Here is a 22499-nt window from a genome sequence, read left to right on the forward strand (position 1 = left end):
CCTTCCTCTCTCCTGTCTTTCTCTCTTTCTGCCTCTCATCCCCACTCCCATCTTCTCTCCAGTGAGGGCAGTAACCTGACTCCTGCCCATCACTACCCAGACTTCAGGTTTAAGACCTATGCCCCCGTGGCCTTCCGCTACTTCCGAGAACTGTTTGGGATCCGGCCAGATGACTACCTGGTGAGAGACAGTAACCATAGTAACCTCAATAAATATAGCACTACAGATAGTCTTGTTAATACCTAGGTTAAAGCTGCAATATGTAACTTTCTGGGCGACCTGACCAAATTCACATAGAAATGTGAGTTATAGCTCTGCCATTCTCATTGAAAGCAAGTCTAAGAAGCTATTTCTATGCATACCAGCTTCAAACAGCTGAAAATACTTTGGGTTATGGAAAATATATTTCACAGCGGTTTAGATGGTACAATGATTCTCTACACAATGACAACTTGTTTGGTCACAAACTGAAATTAGGCAAACTATTTGAATTTTTGCAACCAGGAAATGGCGGAGCGATTTCTGCGTATTGCACTTTTAAATAAAGTGTCCTACATCAGGTGATTAAATGCGTAACTAACATGACATCCTGAGGATTTATCAAGGAAACATAACCCCCGGTTACATCCAGTCTGACTTCCCCGTCCTCTGGCCACAAACACACACACACACACACACACACACACACACACACACACACACACACACACACACACACACACACACACACACACACACACACACACACACACACACACACACACACACACACACACACACACACACACACACACACGCAGAAATGCACAGAAATACATTAGGAACACCTAATGTATTAGGAACACCTGCTCTTTCCATGACAGACTATCCAGGTGAAAGCTATGATTTCTTATTGATGTCATTTGTTAAATCAACTTCAATCAGTGTAGATGAAAGGGAAGAGACAGGTTAAATAAGGATTTTCTAAGCCTTGAGACAATTGAGACATACAAGATTCTGTATGTGTGCCATTCAGAGGGTGAATGGGCAAGACAAAATATTTAAGTGCCTTTGAACAGGGTATGGTAGAAGATGCTAGGCGCACCGGATTGAGTGAACAACTGCAAGTCTGCTGAGTTTTTCACAAGCAACAGCCAATTTGACACTACTGTGGGAAGAATTGGAGTCAACATGGGCCAGCATCCGTGTGGAACGCTTTCAACACCATGTAAAGTCCATGCCCTGACAAATTCAGGCTGTTCTGAGGGCAAAAGGGGTGCAACTTAATATTAGGAAGGCGTTAGGAATGTGCTGGATTAATGCAGCAATCTATGCATATGTACATGTATGCATAGCTTGACTCACACACACCACACTTACACTCTTACACACATACTGTAAATGTGTGCACATACACACGTGCACACACAGTCACTCCTATAAAATCACACTCTACCTGCACCAGATGGAGATTAGCAGATTAAGACTTTATTTTTAAAGCTCCAAGCTGATAACAGTAGACAGTCAGGTACAGTATAGGCCTAATCAGAAACAACCTTTTTGTGTATCTGTTTCTATTTGTATCTATGGGTTTTCTATGCATGGTTTTACACTGCCAGGAAATAGTAATGTTTTAGTCTCATTGCATTAATCCAGCATGAGGAATACATAGTGCAACATTCTCTGTTTTTCTGAATACGGGGTATCATATACTTGTGTAGAGACTGACAGGATCTTCACACTCTCCCCTTAAGCTTGTTAAGCCCCTGTGTTTATCTGGCCTTCTAGACTCCACTTCAGGTGTCTGTAGAAAGTAGAAACCCTGCAAAGTGCCTAGTGAAGGTCTGAAGCACCATGTAAAGTGCCCTATTTGAACCACTCCAGTGTTGGTGCCATTTTCTATGCTATCTCTATGACCCACTGACCTAACCTGTGTGTATATCTATGCTCTCTCTATGACCCACTGACCTAACCTGTGTGTATATCTATGCTCTCTCTATGACCCACTGACCTAACCTGTGTGTATATCTATGCTCTCTCTATGACCCACTGACCTAACCTGTGTGTATATCTATGCTCTTTCTATGACCCACTGACCTAACCTGTGTGTATATCTATGCTCTCTCTGACCCACTGACCTAACCTGTGTGTATATCTATGCTCTCTCTATGACCCACTGACCTAACCTGTGTGTATATCTATGCTCTCTCTATGACCCATTGACCTAACCTGTGTGTATATCTATGCTCTCTCTATGACCCACTGACCTAACCTGTGTGTATATCTATGCTCTCTCTATGACCCACTGACCTAACCTGTGTGTATATCTATGCTCTCTCTATGACCCACTGACCTAACCTGTGTGTATATCTATGCTCTCTCTATGACCCACTGACCTAACCTGTGTGTATATCTATGCTCTCTCTATGACCCACTGACCTAACCTGTGTGTATATCTATGCTCTCTCTCCAGTACTCTCTATGTAACGAGCCCCTGATCGAGCTGTCCAACCCGGGGGCCAGCGGCTCCATATTCTATGTAACCAGGGACGATGAGTTCATCATCAAAACAGTCAATGCCAAGGAGGCGGAGTTTCTGCAGAAACTACTTCCTGGATACTACATGGTTAGTCTGTCACAAGCTCCCCCTTCATTCTAATAAATAAAAAGTGTGTGTGTTTGTGTTGGTCACTTTGACCCTTGGCCCCTGGGGTTAACCTATGGTCAGCTGTGACGCTAATGAGGCTAAGCACACTACTAAGACACACGCCTAAAGCACACACACGACCAGAGACTTTGAGTCCAGCCGACTCACGTCTGTCAAGTGTATGGGCCAGGAGCCAGGGTCGCTCTAGGCAGAATCTGCAGGGGCATTTTCTTGTTAATATTGTTACCATAATAAAGTTTATATAGCGTATAGCAAGCTTATCAATAAAACGACAGTACAGTATTCTTGTTTTTATATCAATTTATGGTTTAATGAACATTCATTTCCCAGACATGTCTTATTTCTAATCATTTTGAAGGGGAAATGTTGGTCCTACTTTATCTGGATAGTCTCAAGTAGATGATCTACAGATGGTCATACTATCAATAAACTACAGTGCCTTCAGAAAGTATTCATACCCCTTGACTTATTCCCACATTTTGTTGTGGCACAGCCTGGATTCAAAAGGAATTCAATGTATTTTGTTTTTCACACATCTACACACAATACCCCATGATGATAAAGTGAAAACATGTTTTTAGGCACCTTTTCAAATATATTGAAAATATCTCATTTACATACAGTGCCATGAAAAAGTATTTGCTCCGTTTCTCTGGTTGACTCAAGCGTTCTAAAAAGCACCTGGATGATCATCAAGACTCTTGGAAGAATGTTCTATGAAAAGATGCGTCAAATGTAGAACTTTTTGGATGAGATGGGTCCCATTATATCTGGCGAAAACCAAACACTGCATTCCACAGTAAGAACCTCATACCAAAGAAAACCAAACACTGCATTCCACAGTAAGAACCTCATACCAAAGAAAACCAAACACTGCATTCCACAGTAAGAACCTCATACCAACGGTCAGCATGGTGGTGGTAGTGTGATGGTTTGGAGATGCTTTACTACCCCAGGACCTGGACCACCTGCTTTAATAGAAGGAACCATGAGTTCTGCTCTGTATCAGAGAATTATATATGAGAATGTCAGGTCATCCATCAGTGAGCTGAAGCTAAAGTGCAGCTGGGTCATGCAGCAAGACAATGATCCGGATTGTACAATATTTTCACATTATTATTAAAAAATTATTCAAGATCTGTCAAGTTGGTTATTGATCATTGCTACACAGACATTTTTCAAGTCTTGCCATAGATTTTCAAGTAGATTTAAGTCAAACTCATCTTGGTAAGTAGCTCTGTAATTGTTTTAAAGTCATCATTGTAGCTGTTTTAAAGTCATCATAGGCCTCATAGTGAAATCCAGAAGCAGTTTCCTTCCTCTCTGGCAACTGAGTTAGGAAGGACGCCTATATCTTTGTAGTGACTGAGTGTATTGATACACCATCCAAAGTGTAAGTAATAACTTCAGCATGCCATCCACATCGACGGGACAGTAGTGGAGAAGGTGGAAAGTACCTCGATGTACACATCACTGACATACTGAAATGGTCCACCCAGACAGACAGCGTGGTGAAGAAGGCGCAACAGCATGGTGAAGAAGGCGCAACAGCGTGGTGAAGAAGGCGCAACAGCCTCAACCTCAGGAGGCTGAATTAATTTGACTAGTCACCTAAAACACTTACAAACTTTTACAGATGCACAATCAAGAGCATCCTGTCGGGCTGTATCACAGCCTGGTACGGCAACTGCACCGCCCTCAACTGCAAGGCTCTCCAGAGGGTAGTGTGGTCTGCACAACACATCACCAGGGGCAAACTACCTGCCCTCCAGGACACCTACAGCAACCGATGTCACAGGAAGGTGCTACTGCACTGCAAGCGGTACCGGAGCGCCAAGTCTAGGACCAAAAGGCTCCTTATCAGCTTCTATCCCCAAGCCATAAGACTGCTGAACAACTAATCAAATGGCCACCCAGACTATTTACATTGTTGTTGTCCCCTTGTTTTTACACTGCTGCTACTCGCTGTTTATTATCTATGCATAATCACTTTACCCCCTGTACAGTATATAGACGCATTATTGTTATGTACATTTATTGTGTTACTTTTTGATTGATTCATTTTTTAAATTTACTTTTGTTTATTTAGTAAATATTTTATTAATTCTATTTCTTGAACTGCATTGTTGGTTAAGGGCTTGTAAAGTAAGCATTTTACGGTAAGGTCTACTACACCTGTTGTATTCGGTGCATGTGACAAATACAATGTGTGGTCTACCACATCGCAGCTGAGCTGTTGTTGCTCCTAGACATTTCCACCTCACAATAACAGCACTCACAGTTGACTGGGGCAGCTCCAGCAGGGCAGAAATTTGACGAACTGACTTATTGGGAAGGTGGCGTCCTATGATTGTGCCACGTTGAAAGTCATTGAGCTCTTCAGTTAGACAATTCTACTGCCAAAGTTTGTCTATGGAGATTGCATGGCTGTGTGCTCAATTTTATAAACCTGTCAGCAATGGGTGTGGCTGAAATAGCTGAAGCCATTCATTTGAAGGGGTGTCCACATACTTCTGTACAGTATATATAGTGTATGTTGTTTAAGTGATATTGCCTGAGAAGCCACTGTTTGGACGATATAATTGGCAAACCATGCCAATATATCCTCCAATCACAGGCTTCGAGGGCATTGTCATTTTTATACAACGGATTACCAACATATTAAAATAATGATTGACATTTTTCCATTAAAAACTTTTTGGGGGATCAATTTATTCATACCATTTCATCCTTCCACAAGATATAGTCCTGACACAAATTTAAGGTATCTACCCAAAACGGCTTGTTGTTCGATCTATCGGTTCGGTTGCCAGAGACGCAACCTAGTTATTTTTGTTCTGTATCTATGGATGCCACAGGAGGCTGCTGAGGGGAGAACGGCTCATAATAACGGCTGGAACAGAGCTAATGGAATGGCATCAAACACATGGAAACCATGGAAACCATGTGTTTGAGGTATTTCCTATCATTCCACTAATTCTGCTCCAACCATTACCACAAGCCCTTCCTCCCCAATTAAGGTACCACCAACCTCCTGTGATGGATGTGACCCAGTGGTTCATTCTAAATGTTCTATTGTCGTACTGGCTGGCAACGTTCTTATCCCTTGCTTAGCCAACTACGGCTAATTTACGTTCAGGTCAAACAGTGCAGCCAGAATAACAGCAAAGTTGCTGCATTTGTTTAAGCTGTTTTCTAGTGACATTTATTTGGATACATCCATAACAATGAGCTAAAATGCAAATGTTGGAGAGAGAGACAGCAAGATTTATACAAATCTCTGCTATTGAAAACCAATTGCTACTCTAAAAGAAATGGGAGATAATGTCTACATGCTTTTTATGGTGGAGATGAAGTTTATAAATTGTCTGGCTGGGCTGATGAGACAGTGGATTGCGCAGTCAGATGGAACAGAGTAAATAGGCATTTTAAAGTCATAGATTTAGCCAGTGGTAACTTGTGGAATAGACACCAATCAGCGTCCAGGATTAGACCCCCCTATTGAACATCTACAAACTATCCACAAGCATCTACCTGGGACTATCCAAATAATGTGTTTCTGAAATGTTTAACTGGTTGAACTGACATATCTCTGAAATCCACTGGATTTGTCATGTCCTGCTCAATATGATGGCCAGTAGGATTTCCTGTTGTTGCATGAAAAGAACACTGAAATAGGCACACAATTCTCTTTTTTGCACCCTTTAATTTTCTCTCCCTCCTCCTCTTCTTCTCCCCTCGTCCTCTCCTCCTCTCTCTAGAATCTGAATCAGAACCCGAGGACCCTGCTTCCTAAGTTCTTTGGTCTCTACTGCGTCCAGTGTGGTGGTAAAAACATCCGTATCGTGGTCATGAACAATGTGTTACCGCGCGCCGTACGCATGCACCTCAAGTTTGACCTGAAGGGCTCCACGTATAAACGGCGTGCGTCGAAGAAAGAGAGGGAGAAATCTAATCCCACCTTTAAAGATCTGGACTTTATAGCAGATGTACCGGACGGACTGACACTGGATCAAGATACATATGGTGCTCTGCTTAAGACCCTACAGAGAGATTGTCTGGTGAGAGAGAGGGAGGAGAGGGTGAGGGGAGGGGGGAGGAGAGGGGATGTAGAATGGATGTGGATGGGAGGGGGCATTATGACCTGTGTGTCTGTGCTGTCTGGTAGCTCCTGCTATCATTCATTCTGACCTCCATTCTCTGTATGGGTGGTACCCCAGGTGCTAGAGAGCTTTAAAATCATGGATTACAGTCTGTTGCTGGGGGTCCATAACCTGGGCCAGGCTGGGAGAGAGTCCCAGGGCTCACCAGCAGGGGGCGATGAGAAGAAACCTGTGACCCAGAGAGCCCTCTACTCTACTGCCATGGAGTCTATACAGGGAGGGAAGATGTGTAGAGACACACTAGACCACGATGCTACGTGAGTTATCCAGCTTAACACACAAAGGCACAAGTGTGCAAACACACACACACAATGATTCCATGTGTCTTGAAGTCTTTTCCCCCTACATGAGATTCCCTCTGCCTCTTTCTTTCTTTCTTTCTTTCTTTCTTTCTTTCTTTCTTTCTTTCTTTCTATCTATCTATCTTTCTCTTTCTCTTTCTCTTTCTCTTTCTCTTTCTCTCTCTCTCTCTCTCTCTCTCTCTCTCTGTTTCTCTCCCTCTCTCTCTCTCTGTTTCTCTCTCTCTCTCTCTCTCTCTCTGTTTCTCTCTCTCTCTCTCTCTCTCTCTCTCTCTCTCTCTCTCTCTCTCTCTCTCTCTCCAGAATGGGTGGTATTCCTGCTGTGGATGGTAAAGGAGAACAACTCCTTCTTTTTATTGGAATCATCGACATCCTGCAGTCCTACAGGTTCATTTCACAAAATCAGTCACTGTGCTACTAATGTCCTACTAATCAATAGCACCAGTACTAATATAATGATGTATGAATCACTGAGTTTTTTTTCTCATCCAGTTACCTTTACTGTCCTTTAGGGTCATCAAGAAACTGGAACACTCATGGAAGTCTCTGATTAGTAATGACGGGGTGAGTCCAGTCCGTAAACTGTAACACCTTACCTAGGCTTACACAGGCCCGGTGACTAGCACTTTACCCAGGCTTGCACAGGCCCGGTGACTAGCACTTTACCCAGGCTTGCACAGGCACGGTGACTAGCACTTTACCCAGGCTTGCACAGGCCCTGTGACTAGCACTTTACCTCGGCTTGCACAGGCCCAGTGATTAGCACCTTACCTAGGCTTACACAGGCCCAGTGACTAGCACCTTACCTAGGCTTACACAGGCCTGGTGACTAGCACTTTACCTAGGCTTACACAGGCCCAGTGACTAGCACCTTACCTACGCTCATACAGGCCCAGTGACTAGCACTTTACCTAGGCTTACACAGGCCCAGTGACTAGCACTGTACCTAGGCTCACACAGGCCCAGTGACTAGCACCTTACCTAGGCTTACACAGGCCCAGTGACTAGCACCTTACCTAGGCTTACACAGGCCCAGTGACTAGCACCTTACCTGGGCTCATACAGACCATGTCAATTAGCCTATCAGAAGCTTCTAAAGCCATGACATAATTTTCTGGAATTTTCCAAGCTGTTTAAAGGCACAGTCAACTTAGTGTATGTAAACTTCTGACCCACTGGAATTGTCATACAGTGAATTATAAGTGAAATAATCCGTCTGGAAACAATTGTTGGAAAAATGTAGATGTCCTAACCGACTTGCCAAAACTATAGTTTGTTAACAAGAAATTTGTGGAGTAGTTGAAAAACTAGTTTTAATGACTCCAACCTAAGTGTATGTAAACTTCTGACTTAAACTGTACATACACATACATACCCATATGTATATTTTTATAGATGACTAGCAGTGGGGCAAAAAAGTATTTAGTCAGCCACCAATTGTGCAAGTTCTCCCACTTAAAAAGATGAGAGAGGCCTGTAATTTTCATCATAGGTGCACTACAACTATGACAGACAAAATGAGAAAAAAAATCCAGAAAATCACATTGTAGGATTTTTAATGAATTTATTTGCAAATGATGGTGGAAAATAAGTATTTGGTCAATAACAAAAGTTTATCTCAATACTTTGTTTTATACCCTTTGTTGGCAATGACAGACATCAAACATTTTCTGTAAGTCTTCACAAGGTTTTCACACACTGTTGCTGGTATTTATGCCCATTCCTCCATGCAGATCTCCTCTAGAGCAGTGATGTTTTGGGGCTGTTGCTGGGCAACACAGACTTTCAACTCCCTCCAAAGATTTTCTATGGGGATGAGATCTGGAGACTGGCTAGGCTACTCCAGGACCTTGAAATGCTTCTTACGAAGCCACTCCTTTGTTGCCCGGGCGGTGTGTTTGGGATCATTGTCATGCTGAAAGACCCAGCCACGTTTCATCTTCAATGCCTTTGCTGATGGAAGGAGGTTTTCACTCAAAACCTCACGATTCATGGCCCCATTCATTCTTTCCTTTACACGGATCAGTCGTCCTGGTCCCTTTGCGGAAAAACAGCCCCAAAGCATGATGTTTCCACCCCCATGCTTCACAGTAGGTATGGTGTTCTTTGGATGCAACTCAGCATTCATTGTCCTCCAAACACGACGAGTTGAGTTTTTACCAAAAAGTTCTATTTTGGTTTCATCTGACCATATGACATTCTCCCAATCTCATTCTGAATCATCCAAATGCTTTCTAGCAAACTTCAGACGGGCCTGGACGTGTACTGGCTTAAGCAGGGGGACACGTCTGGCACTGCAGGATTTGAGTCCCTGGCGGCGTAGTGTGTTACTGATGGTAGGCTTTGTTACTTTGGTCCCAGCTCTCTGCAGGTCATTCACTAGGTCCCCCCATGTGGTTCTGGGATTTTTGCTCACCGTTCTTCTGATCATTTTGACCCCACGTGGTGAGATCTTGCGTGGAGCCCCAGATCGAGGGAGATTATCAGTGGTCTTGTATGTCTTCCATTTCCTAATAATTGCTCCCACAGTTGATTTCTTCAAACCAAGCTGCTTACCTATTGCAGATTCAGTCTTCCCAGCCTGGTGCAGGTATACAATTTTGTTTCTGGTGTCCTTTGACAGCTCTTTGGTCTTGGCCATAGTGGAGTTTGGAGTGTGACTGTTTGAGGTTGTGGACAGGTGTCTTTTATACTGATAACAAGTTCAAACAGGTGTCATTAATACAGGTAACAAGTGGAGGACAGAGGAGCCTCTTAAAAAAGAAGTTACAGGTCTGAGAGGGCCAGAAATCTTGCTTGTTTCTAGGTGACCAAATACTTATTTTCCACCATAATTTGCAAATAAATTCATAAAAAATCCTACAATGTGATTTTCAGGATTTTTTTTCTCATTTTGTCTGTCATAGTTGAAGTGTACCTATGATAAAAAATTACAGGCCTCTCTCATCTTTTTAAGTGGGAGAACCTGCACAATTGGTGGCTGACTAAATACTTTTTTTGCCCCACTGTATCTGGGTCACAGGTTTTTCTCATCACCCCCTGTTGGTGAGCCCTGGGACTCTCTCCCAGCCTGGCCCAGGTTATGGACCCCCAGGAATATATATATATATATATATATATATATATATATATATATATATATATATATATATATATATATATATATATATATATATATATATATATATATATATAGACATTCATGCATTTACACGTACACACTTTTTAAAATATATGCCTTTATTATTCCCCGCAAACCCCCCCCAACTGGAGTAAACTAATAAACAATAACACCTCTACCTTCAGTTTATACATGTTATACACATTTTACAGACACAATCTATTTTACAATAGTTATATTTAGTTTGTTTTTAGTTCTTCCTCTATTTCTTATGTCCATCCAGTTTGATTTCTATTTGTAACTGTGATATTTCGCAACATTTCTGAACCTATATACATTTGACAGACCCCGTATGTTTTAGATTTGTCATCTTGTTGTTATTAGTCCCACCCTTCAGCTCCATTCAACCCCTCCCATCTATCTCTTAACACCATCCATTTTGGATTTCTATTTGCCATATATTTTTCAACTGTGCTGTGATGTTTCACAAAAGTACTGAACCTTTCTATTCTCATAGCTTCTACAGATTGTAAATTGAGATGAACATTTTTGCAAAAATAATTATTATATTAGTGATTGGTTGACTATCACTTTTCAAATCACCCAGTATTGCTACAGTGGCTTGCAAAAGTATTCACCACCTTGGAATTCTTCCTATTTTGTTGCCTTGCAACCTGGATTTAAAATGGATTTGTGGGTATTTTGTATCATTTGATTTACACAACATGCTTACCACTTTGAAGATGCTAAATATTTTTTATTGTGAAACGAACAAGAAATAAAACCAAAAAACTGAAAATTTGAGCGTGCATAACTATTCACCACCCCAAAGTCAATACTTTGTAGAGCCGATCCACCTTTTGCAGCAATTACAGCTGCAAGTCTTTTGGGGTATGTCTCTATAAGCTTGGCACATCTAGCGACTGGGATTTTTGCCCATTCTTTAAGGCAAAACTGCTCCAGCTCCTTCAAGTTGGATGGATTCTGCTGGTGTACATCAATCTTTAAGTCATACCACAGATTCTCAATTGGATAGAGGTCTGCGCATTGACTAGGCCTTTCCAAGACATCTAAATCTCTCCCCTTAAACCACTCAAGTGTTGCTTTAGCAGTATGCTTAGGGCCATTGTCCAGCTGGAAGGTGAACCTCCATCCCAGTCTCAAATCTCTGGAAGACTGAAACAGGTTTCCCTCAAGAATATCCCTGTATTTAGCGCCATCCAGCATTCCTTCAATTCTGACCAGTTTCACAGTCCCTGCCAATGAAAAACATTCTCACAGCATGATGCTGCCACCACCATGCTTCACTGTGGGGATGGTGTTCTCAGGGTGAGGGGAGGTGTTGAGTTTGCGCCAGACATAGCATTTTCCTTGATGGCCAAAAAGCTCAATTTTATTATTTGACCAGAGTACCTTCTTTCATATGTTTGGGGAGTCTACCACATGTCTTTTGGCAAACACCAAACGTGTTTGCTTATTTTTTTCTTGAAGCAATGGCTTTTTTCTGGCCACTCTTCCGTAAAGCCAAGCTCTGTGGAGTGTACAGCTTAAAGTGGTCCTATGGACAGATACTCAATCTCCACTGTGGAGCTTTGCAGCTCCTTCAGGGTTATCTTTGGTCTCTTTGTTGCCTCTCTGATTAATGCCCACCTTTGGTGAGCGGCCGTCTCTTGGCAGGCTTGTTGTGGTGCCATATTCTTTCAATTTTTTTTTACAATGGATTTAATTGTGCTCTGTGGGATGTTCAAAGTTTCTGATATTTTTTTATAACTCAACCCTGATCTGTACTTCTCCACAACTTTGTCCCTGACCTGTTTGGAGAGCTCATTGGTCTTTAATATGTAATATTCTAGGCATTTGTATGTAAACTCCAGTCGTACTTTATGAAACACCTTTTCAAAATCAGCTATGAAAACCAGGCCTGGTTTCCGTGATATTTCATAGTATTGTATTGTTGCCAGTACTTATCTTATATTATCTCCAATGTATCATCCATGTAAAAACCTGTTTGATTAGGAATAATAATATCTGACAATACCTTTTTAATTCTATGCACCAAGCATTTAGCTAGAATTTTTGCATTACAACGCTGGAGTGTAAGAGGCCTGCAATTTTTTTAAATGGACTGGATCTTTATATGTACACACCACCTGGATCCTGTTTCAGTAATAATGAATAATCAGACCTTGTTGTGTGTCCAATAATCTACCGTTTATATAGAAGTGGTTAAAAAATGCTAATAATGGTCCTCTGAGTATATCAAAAAAAGTTTGTATAATACCTCCACTGGTCTGCCATCCAGCCCTGGAGTTTTCCCAGCCTTAAAGGCTTTAATTGCCTCAAGCAGTTCCTCCTCTGTAATTTGGCCTTCACATGAGTCTTTCTGTACAGATGTTAATTTTACATTATTATTAGGAAAGAAATCCATACAATTAGCTTCAGTTAGTGGAGATGGAGGAGACTGAAATGAAAACATATTCTTAAAGTACTTTACTTCCTCTTTCAAAATATAATTAATTTGTAACAAGTTTCAATACATTTTTTTGGTAGCATTTCTATGTTGAAGATTGAAAAAGAATTTGGTGCATTTTTCCCCATATTCCATCCAGTTTATTTGTATAATATATTACACTTGAGCTTTCCTGAATAAGTTCCTCCAGTTTTTTTTGTTTTTCCTCTAACTTATTATGTGCCTCTATGGTACAGTTTTTATTGCTACTGTTAGTCCTTCAAGTTCCTTTGTTAATATGGATTCTTTTGATCCAAATTGCTTTTGTTTTATAGATGAGTACTGAATTGCATGGCCTCTAAAGGCACATTTAAAAGTGTCCCATACAATAAGGGGATTTGCTGTACCTGTTATGTCTGAAAAAGTCAGTTATAAATTCTTCTGTCCTACTTATAAACAAGTTATCATCCAGTAGACTTTGATTAAATTTCCAATATCCTCGCCCTTGTGGAAATTCTGTAAGAGTAATATATATGCCAATTATGTGATGATCCGATCACATTCTGTCCCCTACTTTTTAAACGTTTGTGCCAGAGAGAATGGCATAATGTCACGTTCTGAACTTAGTTCCTTTGTTTTGTCTTTGTTTTAGTATGGTCAGGGCGTGAGTTGGGTTAGGCAGTCTATGTTTGTTTTTCTATGTTGTTTTTTGAGTTTGGCCTGGTATGGTTCTCAATCAGAGGCAGGTGTCGTTAGTTGTCTCTGATTGAGAATCATACTTAGGTAGCCTTTTTCCACCTGGGTTTCGTGGGTGTTTATTTTCTGTTTTGTGTTTCATCACTAGACAGGACTGTTTCGTTTGTTCTTCCTTCCTAGTTGTTATTTTGTTTAGTGTTCAGTTTTGATTATATAAAAAGAACATGAAAACTTACCAAGCTGCACCTTGGTCCTCACCTTCTTCCACCGACGACGGCCATTACACATAAGAAAGTAGTCAAGACGACTAGCTTGATTAAGCAGTCGCCATGTATATCTCACTAGGTCAGGGTATTTAAGCCTCCATATATCCACTAATTCCAATATATCCATGACATTCATGATTTCCTTAAGTGCCTGAGGGTGATAGTTTGTAGTGTGATTTCCTTAAGTGCCTGAGGGTGATAGTTTGTAGTGTGATTTCCTTAAGTGCCCGAGGGTGATAGTTTGTAGTGTGATTTCCTTAAGTGCCTGAGGGTGATAGTTTGTAGTGTGATTTCCTTTACGGTCCATAGAATTATTTATAACCATATTAAAATTCCCCACCATAATAATAGAGTCTAGTGTTGCTTGTAGAGTTGATACATTCTTATATATATTTTCAAAGAAGCTTGGATCATCATTATTTGGACCGTATGTGTTAATAAGCCATATGTTTATTGTCCAATAACATATTTAAAATAATCCATCTACCTTGATGATCTGTTTGGACAATTTGCACATTTGGATTAAAATGACAGTTAATTAATATCATCACCCCTTTTGAATTTCTTTGCCCATGGGAGAAATATATTTTGTCCCCCCCAATCCTTTTTCCACAAAACTTCATCTAAAATTGTTGAATGCGTTTCACCGTACCTTCTCCGCTATGCAATCTGGTTTCAGAGCTGGTCATGGGTGCACCTCAGCCACGCTCAAGGTCTTAAACGATATCATAACCGCCATCGATTAGAGACATTACTGTGCAGCCATATTCAATGAACTGGCTAAGGCTTTCGACTCTGTCAATCACAACATACTTACTGGCAGACTCAACAGCCTTGGTTTCTCAAATGATTGCCTCGCCTGGTTCACCAACTACTTCTCTTATAGAGTTCAGTGTGTCAAATCGGAGGGCATGTTGTCCGGACCTCTGGCAGTCTCTATGGGGGTGCCACAGGGTTCAATTCTCGGGCCGACTCTCTTCTCTGTATACATCAATGATGTCGCTCTTCTGCTGGTGATTCTTTGATCCACCTCTACTCAGATGACACAATTCTGTATACTTCTGGCCCTTCTTTGGACACTGTATTAACTAACCTCCAGACGAGCTTCAATGCCATACAACTCTCCTTCCGTGGCCTCCAAACGGCTCTTAAATGCAAGTAAAACTAAATGCATGCTCTTCAACCGATCGCTGCCCGCACCCGCCCACCCGTCCAGCATCACTACTCTGGACGGTTCTGACTTAGAATACGTGGACAACTACAAATACCTAGGTGTCTGGTTAGAATGTAAACTCTCCTTCCAGACTAACATTAAACATCTCCAATCCAAAATAAAATCTAGAATCGGCTTCCTATTTCGCAACAAAGCATCCTTCACTCATGCTGCTAAACATACCCTCGTAAAACTGACCATCCTACCGATCCTCGACTTCGACAATGTAATTTACAAAATAGCCTCCAACACTCTACTCAACAAATTGGATGCAGTCTATCACAGTGCCATCCGTTTTGTCACCAAAGCCCCATATACCACCCACCACTGCGACCAGTACGCTTTCGTTGGCTGGCCCTCACTTCATACGCGTCGCTTAACCCACTGGCTCCAGGTCATCTACAAGTCTCTGCTAGGTAAAGCCCCGCCGTATCTCAGCTCACTGGTCACCATTGCAGCACCCACCTGTAGCACGCGCTCCAGCAGGTATATCTCCCTGGTCACCCCCAAAGCCAATTCTTCCTTTGGCCTCCTCTCCTTCCAGTTCTCTGATGCCAATGACTGGAACGAACTGCAAAAATCATTAAAGCTGGGGACTCTTATCTCCCGCACTAGCTTTAAGCACCAGCTGTCATAGCAGCTCACAGATCACTGCACTTGTACATAGCCATCTGTAATTAGCCCTTCCAACTACCTCTTCCCCATACTGTATTTATTTATTTATCTTGCTCCTTTGCACCCCAGTATCTCTAATTGCACATTCATCTTCTGCACATTCTACCATTCCAGTGTTTAATTGCTATATTGTAATTACTTTGCCACCATGGCCTATTTATTGCCTTACCTCCCTTATCCTAACTCATTTGTACATACTGTATATAGACTTTTTCTACTGTATTATTGACTGTATGTTTGTTTATTTCATGTGTAACTCTGTGTTGTTGTATGTGTCGAACTGCTGTGCTTTATCTTGGCCAGGTCGCAGTTGCAAATGAGAACTTGTTCTCAACTAGCCTACCTGGTGAAATAAAACTAGATATTATTTTAATTCTCTTTTAGCCAGGTAAATACTGATCGTCTTTTCTTATTATCTGCTAAGCCAATGTCATCGAAAGGAGACTAAGGTGCAGAGTGGTAAGTGTTCATGATCTTTAATACTCAGAACACCAAACAAAAACAACAAAAGGAATAACGAACGTCATGTTCTGCCGGCTTCACAGAGCTAACAATAAACAAGATCCCATCCTAGACAGCTGCCTCTGTTTGGGAACCACACTCGGCCAAAACCAAAGAAATACAAAACATAGAATGCCCACCCCACATCACACCCCGACCTCACCAAATAGAGAAATAAAAAGGCTCTCTAAGGTCAGGGCGTGACAGTACCCCACCCCCAAAGGTGTGAACACCTAAACCTATAGGGGAGGGTCCGGGTGGGCATCTACCCTTGGTGGCGGTTCCGGTTCGGGGCGTAGCCCCCGCTCCACCTCTGACTACCCCCATTTTGGTTGCGCCTCTGGTGCGGGGACCCTTGTTGCCGGCCCCGGACAGGGGACCCTCGCCGTAGGCTCCGGACTAGGGACCCTCGCATCAGGCCCCGGGACTCGGGACCGTGGCTGGAGGCTCTGGACTGGGGACCGTCGCTGGAGGCTACGGACAGGGGACCGTCGCTGGTGGCTCCGTGCCATGGATCCTTACTGCAGGCTTCATGCCATGGATCATCACTGGGGGCTTCATGCCATGGATCATCACTGGGGGCTTCGTGCCATGGATCATCACTGGAGGCTTCGGGCCATGGATCATCACTGGAGGCTGGGTTCCTGGAGCTGGCACAGGATATACTGGGCCGTGGAGCCGCACTGGAGGTCTGGCACAACCCGTCCTGACTGGATGCTCACCCTAGCCCTGCAACTGCAGGGCGTTGGCACAGGACGCACTGGGCTGTGAAAGCGCACCAGAGACACTGTGCGTAGAGCCGGCACAGGATATACTGGACCGAGGAGGCGCACTGGAGGTCTTTAGCATAGAGCTGGCACCACCCCTCCTGGCTGGATGCTCACCCTAGCCTGGCAACTGCAGGGCGATGGCACTGGACGTACTGGGCTGTGGAGACGCACCGGAGACAGAGTGCGCAGAGCCGGCGCAGGATATCCTGGACCGAAGAGACGCACTGGAGGCCAGATGCCCAGAGCATCTGACCATCCGTCCTGGCTAAATGCCCACTCTGGCTCGACAAATGTGAGGAACTGGCACAGAGCGCACCGGGCTGTGCATGCGCACCGGTGACACACGGCGCAGAGCCGCATAGCATGGTGCCTGACTAGTCACTCTCTCCCCACGGTAAGCACGGGGAGTTGGCTCAGGTCTATAACCTGACTCCGCCAATCTCCCCATGTGCCTCTCCCGATGTGCCTCTCCCCATGTGCCTCCCCCCAAAAAATGTTGTGCATGCTTCGTCGTGCCAACTCCTCGTATCTTCGCCGTTCCGCCATTGCTGCTTCTAGCTACACCTTAGGATGGCGATATTCTCCAGCCTGCGCCCATGTCCATTCCTCCAGAAAACACTGCTTGGTCTTTTTGTGGTGGGATATTCTGTGACGTTTGTCGTCGAAAGGAGACTAAGGTGCAGCGTGGTAAGTGTTCATGATCTTTAATACTCAGAATACCAAACAAAAACAACAAAAGGAATAACGAATGTCACGTTCTGCCGGCTTCACAGAGCTAACAATAAACAAGATCCCACAATATAGGTGGGAAAACAGGCTACCTAAGTATGATTCCCAATCAGAGACAACGATAGACAGCTGCCTCTGATTGGGAACCACACTCGGCCAAAACCAAAGAAATACAAAACATAGAATGCCCACCCCACATCACACCCTGACCTCACCAAATAGAGAAATAAAACGGCACTCTAAGGTCAGGGTAGGACAGCCATTACAATTATAACTGGCTATACCTATTTCAGCACTTACCATAATGAGACACAGGTTTCAATTCTATTTATCAAAATACATGTTTGTAAACTTACAATTAAAAAGTAACATGATCATTGAGTGTCTATATAGCTGTACCATGATATTTGCATTGCTACTAAGTAAACCTACAATTGGTCCCCCCTATTCCACCTGCTAAAAGCCCTCCTCATCCCGAGTTGGGTTGTCATCCCAATGCCTGGCAGACCACCCCGACCCACAATATGCCACAGCCCTGAAAAGACTGGGATCCATCCTTCGAAAAAGAACACACAGTGCCATTTACAGAACAGAAGTAGATTAACCGACAAATGCATTTCCATCACCCACACCTCAATTTGTATTATATATAATTAGTCTACAGATGGAATATGCCTCTGATACTGAGAATGGCTAGAAGGTTATTATTCTAGAAACAACTAGAGGTTTGAAAAGGTGACAGACTAACTCTCCCATTTCAATAATTCACTATGCCTGAATTTGCAGATGTGTTTTGTTTACTAAGATTGTTTCCCCTTCTCTCTCTCTCTCTAATTCTCTCTCTCTCTCTCTCTCTCTCTCTCTCTCTCTCTCTCTCTCTCTCTCTCTCTCTCTCTGTCTCATTCTCTCTCTCTCTACTCTCTCTCTGTCTCATTCTTCTCTCTCTCTCTCTCTCTCTCTCTCTCTCTCTCGCTCTCTCTCTCTCTAATTTTCCTTTCTCTCTCTCTCTCTCTGTCTAATTCTCCTCTATACTCTCTCTCTCTCTCTCTCTCTGTCTCATTCTCTCCCTCTCTACTCTCTCTCTCTGTCTCATTCTCTCTCTCTCTACTCTCTCTCTGTCTCATTCTCTCTCTCTCTCTGTCTCATTCTCTCTCTCTCTCTCTCTTCTCTCTCTCTCTCTCTCTCTCTCTCTCTCTCTCTCTCTCTCTGTCTCATTCTCTCTCTCTCTGTCTCATTCTCTTTCTCTCTCTCTTTCTCTCTCTCTCTGTCTCTCTCTCTCACTCTCTGTCTCATTCTCTCATTCTCATTCTCTCTCTCCCTCTGTCTCATTTTTTCTCTCTCTCTCTCTCTCTCTCTCTCTCTCTGTCTCTCTCTCTCTCTCTCTCTCTCTCTCTCTCTCTCTCTCTCTGTCTCTCTCTCTCTCTCTCTCTCTCTCTCAGGACACAGTGTCAGTCCACAGGCCTAGTTTCTATGCAGACAGGTTCTACAAGTTCTGCAGCACCACTGTCTTCAGAAAGAGCTGCTGTGAGTAGAAACACATTCACTACATAAATGCTTCACAAATCATCTATAACTGTACAGCTGTGTGACATGACCATGCATTTATTTGTTCACATTTATTAATCCTTTATAGATCAGGAAATACAGTTATATATGAATCCCATTTATGTAGTGCTTATGAAGCATATATGAATGCATTTAAAATAAAACAGGAACGATATTTCTGATCAGAAACAATATATTGAGATTGAGTAATTGATTCATTGAGTTTTCCTTCTGACTGATTTCATTATCCTCTGTCCTCCCCCTCCTTCTCTCATCTTCTCCTCCCACCCAGCCCTGAGGTCTTCTCCCTCCAAGAGGGGGCGAGGAGGGGCTCTGCCCACACCCAAAAACAGTGTCCAAACACAGCTGTCCATAGAGAGAGAGGAGAACCAGGAGAACGAGGAGCTGCACCTCAGAGCGGCTCGCGGCTCCCGCCTGCTGGAGGAGGACGGTAAGACAGTTACTACACTCCACATCCATGCAGAGGGGGACCTGAAAATGGCAGACAAGTGTTTGAGGACCGAGCTCTTTTCAACACAAGCTATTTAGATGTCGTGTCATGTTCTCTAGTGGTAGATTACTAATACTGATGCTGTTTTCAATGTCAGCAATTTAATGAGTATTTAATTCAAAATGGGGGTTGAATGGGTCTCTATCTCTCTCTCTCTCTCTTTCTCTCTCTCTCTCTCTCTCTGTCAGGTCAGAGAGAGCACCCCCACACCCCTCCATCTTTTGAGGATGCGACCACAGCATCCATTGCGACCACTCTCTCCTCCAACAACTCTCTCCCTACCACACCATTTGACACACCAGAACACCCACGCTTCAGGTACATGTATACACACACACACACACACACACACACACACACACACACACACACACACACACACACACACACACACACACACACACATATTCCTACATTTACACACACACACACATACTCCTACATTTACACACACACACACACACACACACACACACACACACACACACACACACACACACACTCCTACATTTACACACACACACACACACACACACACACACTCCTACATTTACACACACACACACACACACACACACACACACACACACACACACACTCCTACATTTACACACACACTCCTACATATACACACTCACCTGTCCCTGTTCTACCCTTCAGGAGGCCAACTCACTCTCCACGGGACCGTGAAGACAGGTAAGCAGTCTTATTTCTTACCCTTCAATCCAACACATCTCATCCCATCTGACCATTCTGACTGTGATTGAAGTTCTGATGTCACATCCTGTGCTGTCCCATATAGTTTCAGGTCACAGCTGGAAGTAGTGGAGGTGCACGAGCAAACCGTCACTGTGGCGGTGGAGGTGAAGAGGGAACCTACAACCAGGTACACACACACACACACACACACACACACACACACACATCTGACTGTAGCGTTTCTATCTCTGTCACAGTGTGGTTCCAGAGGACCTTCAGGACTCTAAAGTAACAGAGGAGAAAGTCATCACACAGGCCACAGCTGCTGCCCCCACCTCCTCTACACCTCCTTCAACCCCTCCTTCCTCCTCCACCCCTCCATCCTCCACCCCTCCCTCCTCATTCCCTCCAGCGTCCACTCTCCCTCATTCACTTCCTCCCTCAATCTCTTCCTCCTCTGCCCCTCACTCTAACTCCACTCTGCCCTATTCTTTCACTCATCCTTCCTCCACCCCTCAGTCATCAGCTGTCATCGCCTCCACTCTTCCACGCTCTGCAGTCCCTCAAGACTCCGCCTCTCCCTCTTCCACCACTCATGCATCTACCCACCCCTCCTCCTCTCCCCATTCTTCACTCCTTCCCACCACCCCTCCCTCCTCTCTCCCTCCGATCCCCCAGGTGACAGCGGAACGCTATTCGTCCAATCATCTGTCTGTCACCTCGTCCGTCAGCCACAACTCACTGGAGGGGGAGGTGCCAGTCTCTGACATCTACTTCGTAAGTCGTGTGTGTGCGTGTGTGTATTCTTGACTGCTTGTGTGTGTGTGTGTGCATGTGTGCGTGACTGCTTGTGTGTGTGTGTGTGTGTGTGTGTGGATGACTGCTTGTGTGTGTGTGTGTGTGTGCATGCGTGCGTGCGTGTGTTGAGTGTGACAGCTGTTTTTGTTTACTGGGGTGTTGGTTTTCTTACTGTTGGGCAGTAAGGACAGCAAGTTTGAGGGTGAGGGTGTGTGTCGTTTGCTGCTATCGATCATTAATCACAAAGTGGGGCTTTAAAGCATGTGGTGATAGAGGTTGAATTGAATCCTGAGACACCACATGCTGGATTATAACTATACTGCTGAAACAGCAACGGGGAGAGACTACAGAATACTGCACTAAAAGTCTGTTCTGTGTTGTGTTGTGTGTATTGCATGATGTTTGCATGGTGCATGTGTGTTGCTCATGCCTGGCCGATCCATATTAATCCAGTCATGTGATTCATAATCACTCAGTCATGTGGTTCATAATCACTCAGTCATGTGATTCATAATCCCTCAGTCATGTGATTCATAATCCCTCAGTCATGTGATTCATAATCACTAAATCATGTGATTCATAATCCCTCAATCATGTGATTTATAATCCCTCAATCATGTGATTCATAATCCCTCAGTCATGTGATTCATAATCACTCAGTCATGTGATTCATAATCACTCAGTCATGTGATTTATAATCCCTCAGTCATGTGATTCATAACCCCTCAGTCATGTGATTCATAATCACTAAATCATGTGATTTATAATCCCTCAATCATGTGATTCATAATCCCTCAGTCATGTGATTCATAATAACAAAGACATGTTATTCATAATCCCTTAATCATGTGCTTAATAAACCCTCAGTCATGTGATTCATAATCCCTCAGTCATGTGATTCATAATCCCTCAGTCATGTGATTTATAATCCCTCAGTCATGTGATTCATAATCCCTCAGTCGTGTGATTTATAATCCCTCAGTCATGTGATTCATAATCCCTCAGTCATGTGATTCATAATCCCTCAGTCATGTGATTCATAATCCCTCAGTCGTGTGATTTATAATCCCTCAGTCATGTGATTCATAATCCCTCAGTCATGTGATTCATAATCACTAAATCATGTGATTCATAATCCCTCAGTCGTGTGATTTATAATCCCTCAGTCATGTGATTCATAATCCCTCAGTCATGTGATTCATAATCCCTCAGTCATGTGATTCATAATCCCTCAGTTGTGTGATTTATAATCCCTCAGTCATGTGATTTATAATCCCTCAGTCATGTGATTCATAATCCCTCAGTCATGTGATTTATAATCCCTCAGTCATGTGATTCATAATCCCTCAGTCATGTGATTTATAATCCCTCAGTCATGTGATTCATAATCCCTCAGTCATGTGATTTATAATCCCTC

At 43.3% G+C, this 22499-nt stretch overlaps 1 protein-coding gene across 4 annotated transcripts in view; it reads left to right on the forward strand.

Annotated features, from left to right (window-relative positions):
* The window catches only part of LOC112260798 (phosphatidylinositol 4-phosphate 5-kinase type-1 gamma), a 36844-nt gene that overhangs the window by 10513 nt on the left and 3832 nt on the right, over positions 1 to 22499 (forward strand). For all 4 annotated transcript variants that reach the window (XM_042328925.1, XM_042328924.1, XM_042328927.1 and 1 more), the window contains 12 exons: positions 63 to 180; positions 2453 to 2605; positions 6409 to 6708; positions 6868 to 7067; positions 7413 to 7496; positions 7622 to 7673; positions 18969 to 19053; positions 19367 to 19525; positions 19774 to 19903; positions 20246 to 20281; positions 20388 to 20471; positions 20542 to 21061. In XM_042328925.1, coding sequence (XP_042184859.1) covers positions 63 to 180; positions 2453 to 2605; positions 6409 to 6708; positions 6868 to 7067; positions 7413 to 7496; positions 7622 to 7673; positions 18969 to 19053; positions 19367 to 19525; positions 19774 to 19903; positions 20246 to 20281; positions 20388 to 20471; positions 20542 to 21061 — 1921 coding nt within the window. The remainder of the gene's footprint in view (positions 1 to 62; positions 181 to 2452; positions 2606 to 6408; positions 6709 to 6867; positions 7068 to 7412; positions 7497 to 7621; positions 7674 to 18968; positions 19054 to 19366; positions 19526 to 19773; positions 19904 to 20245; positions 20282 to 20387; positions 20472 to 20541; positions 21062 to 22499) is intronic.

This window comes from Oncorhynchus tshawytscha, linkage group LG10 (assembly GCF_018296145.1).
Source record: "Oncorhynchus tshawytscha isolate Ot180627B linkage group LG10, Otsh_v2.0, whole genome shotgun sequence".
Lineage (NCBI taxonomy): Eukaryota > Metazoa > Chordata > Actinopteri > Salmoniformes > Salmonidae > Oncorhynchus > Oncorhynchus tshawytscha.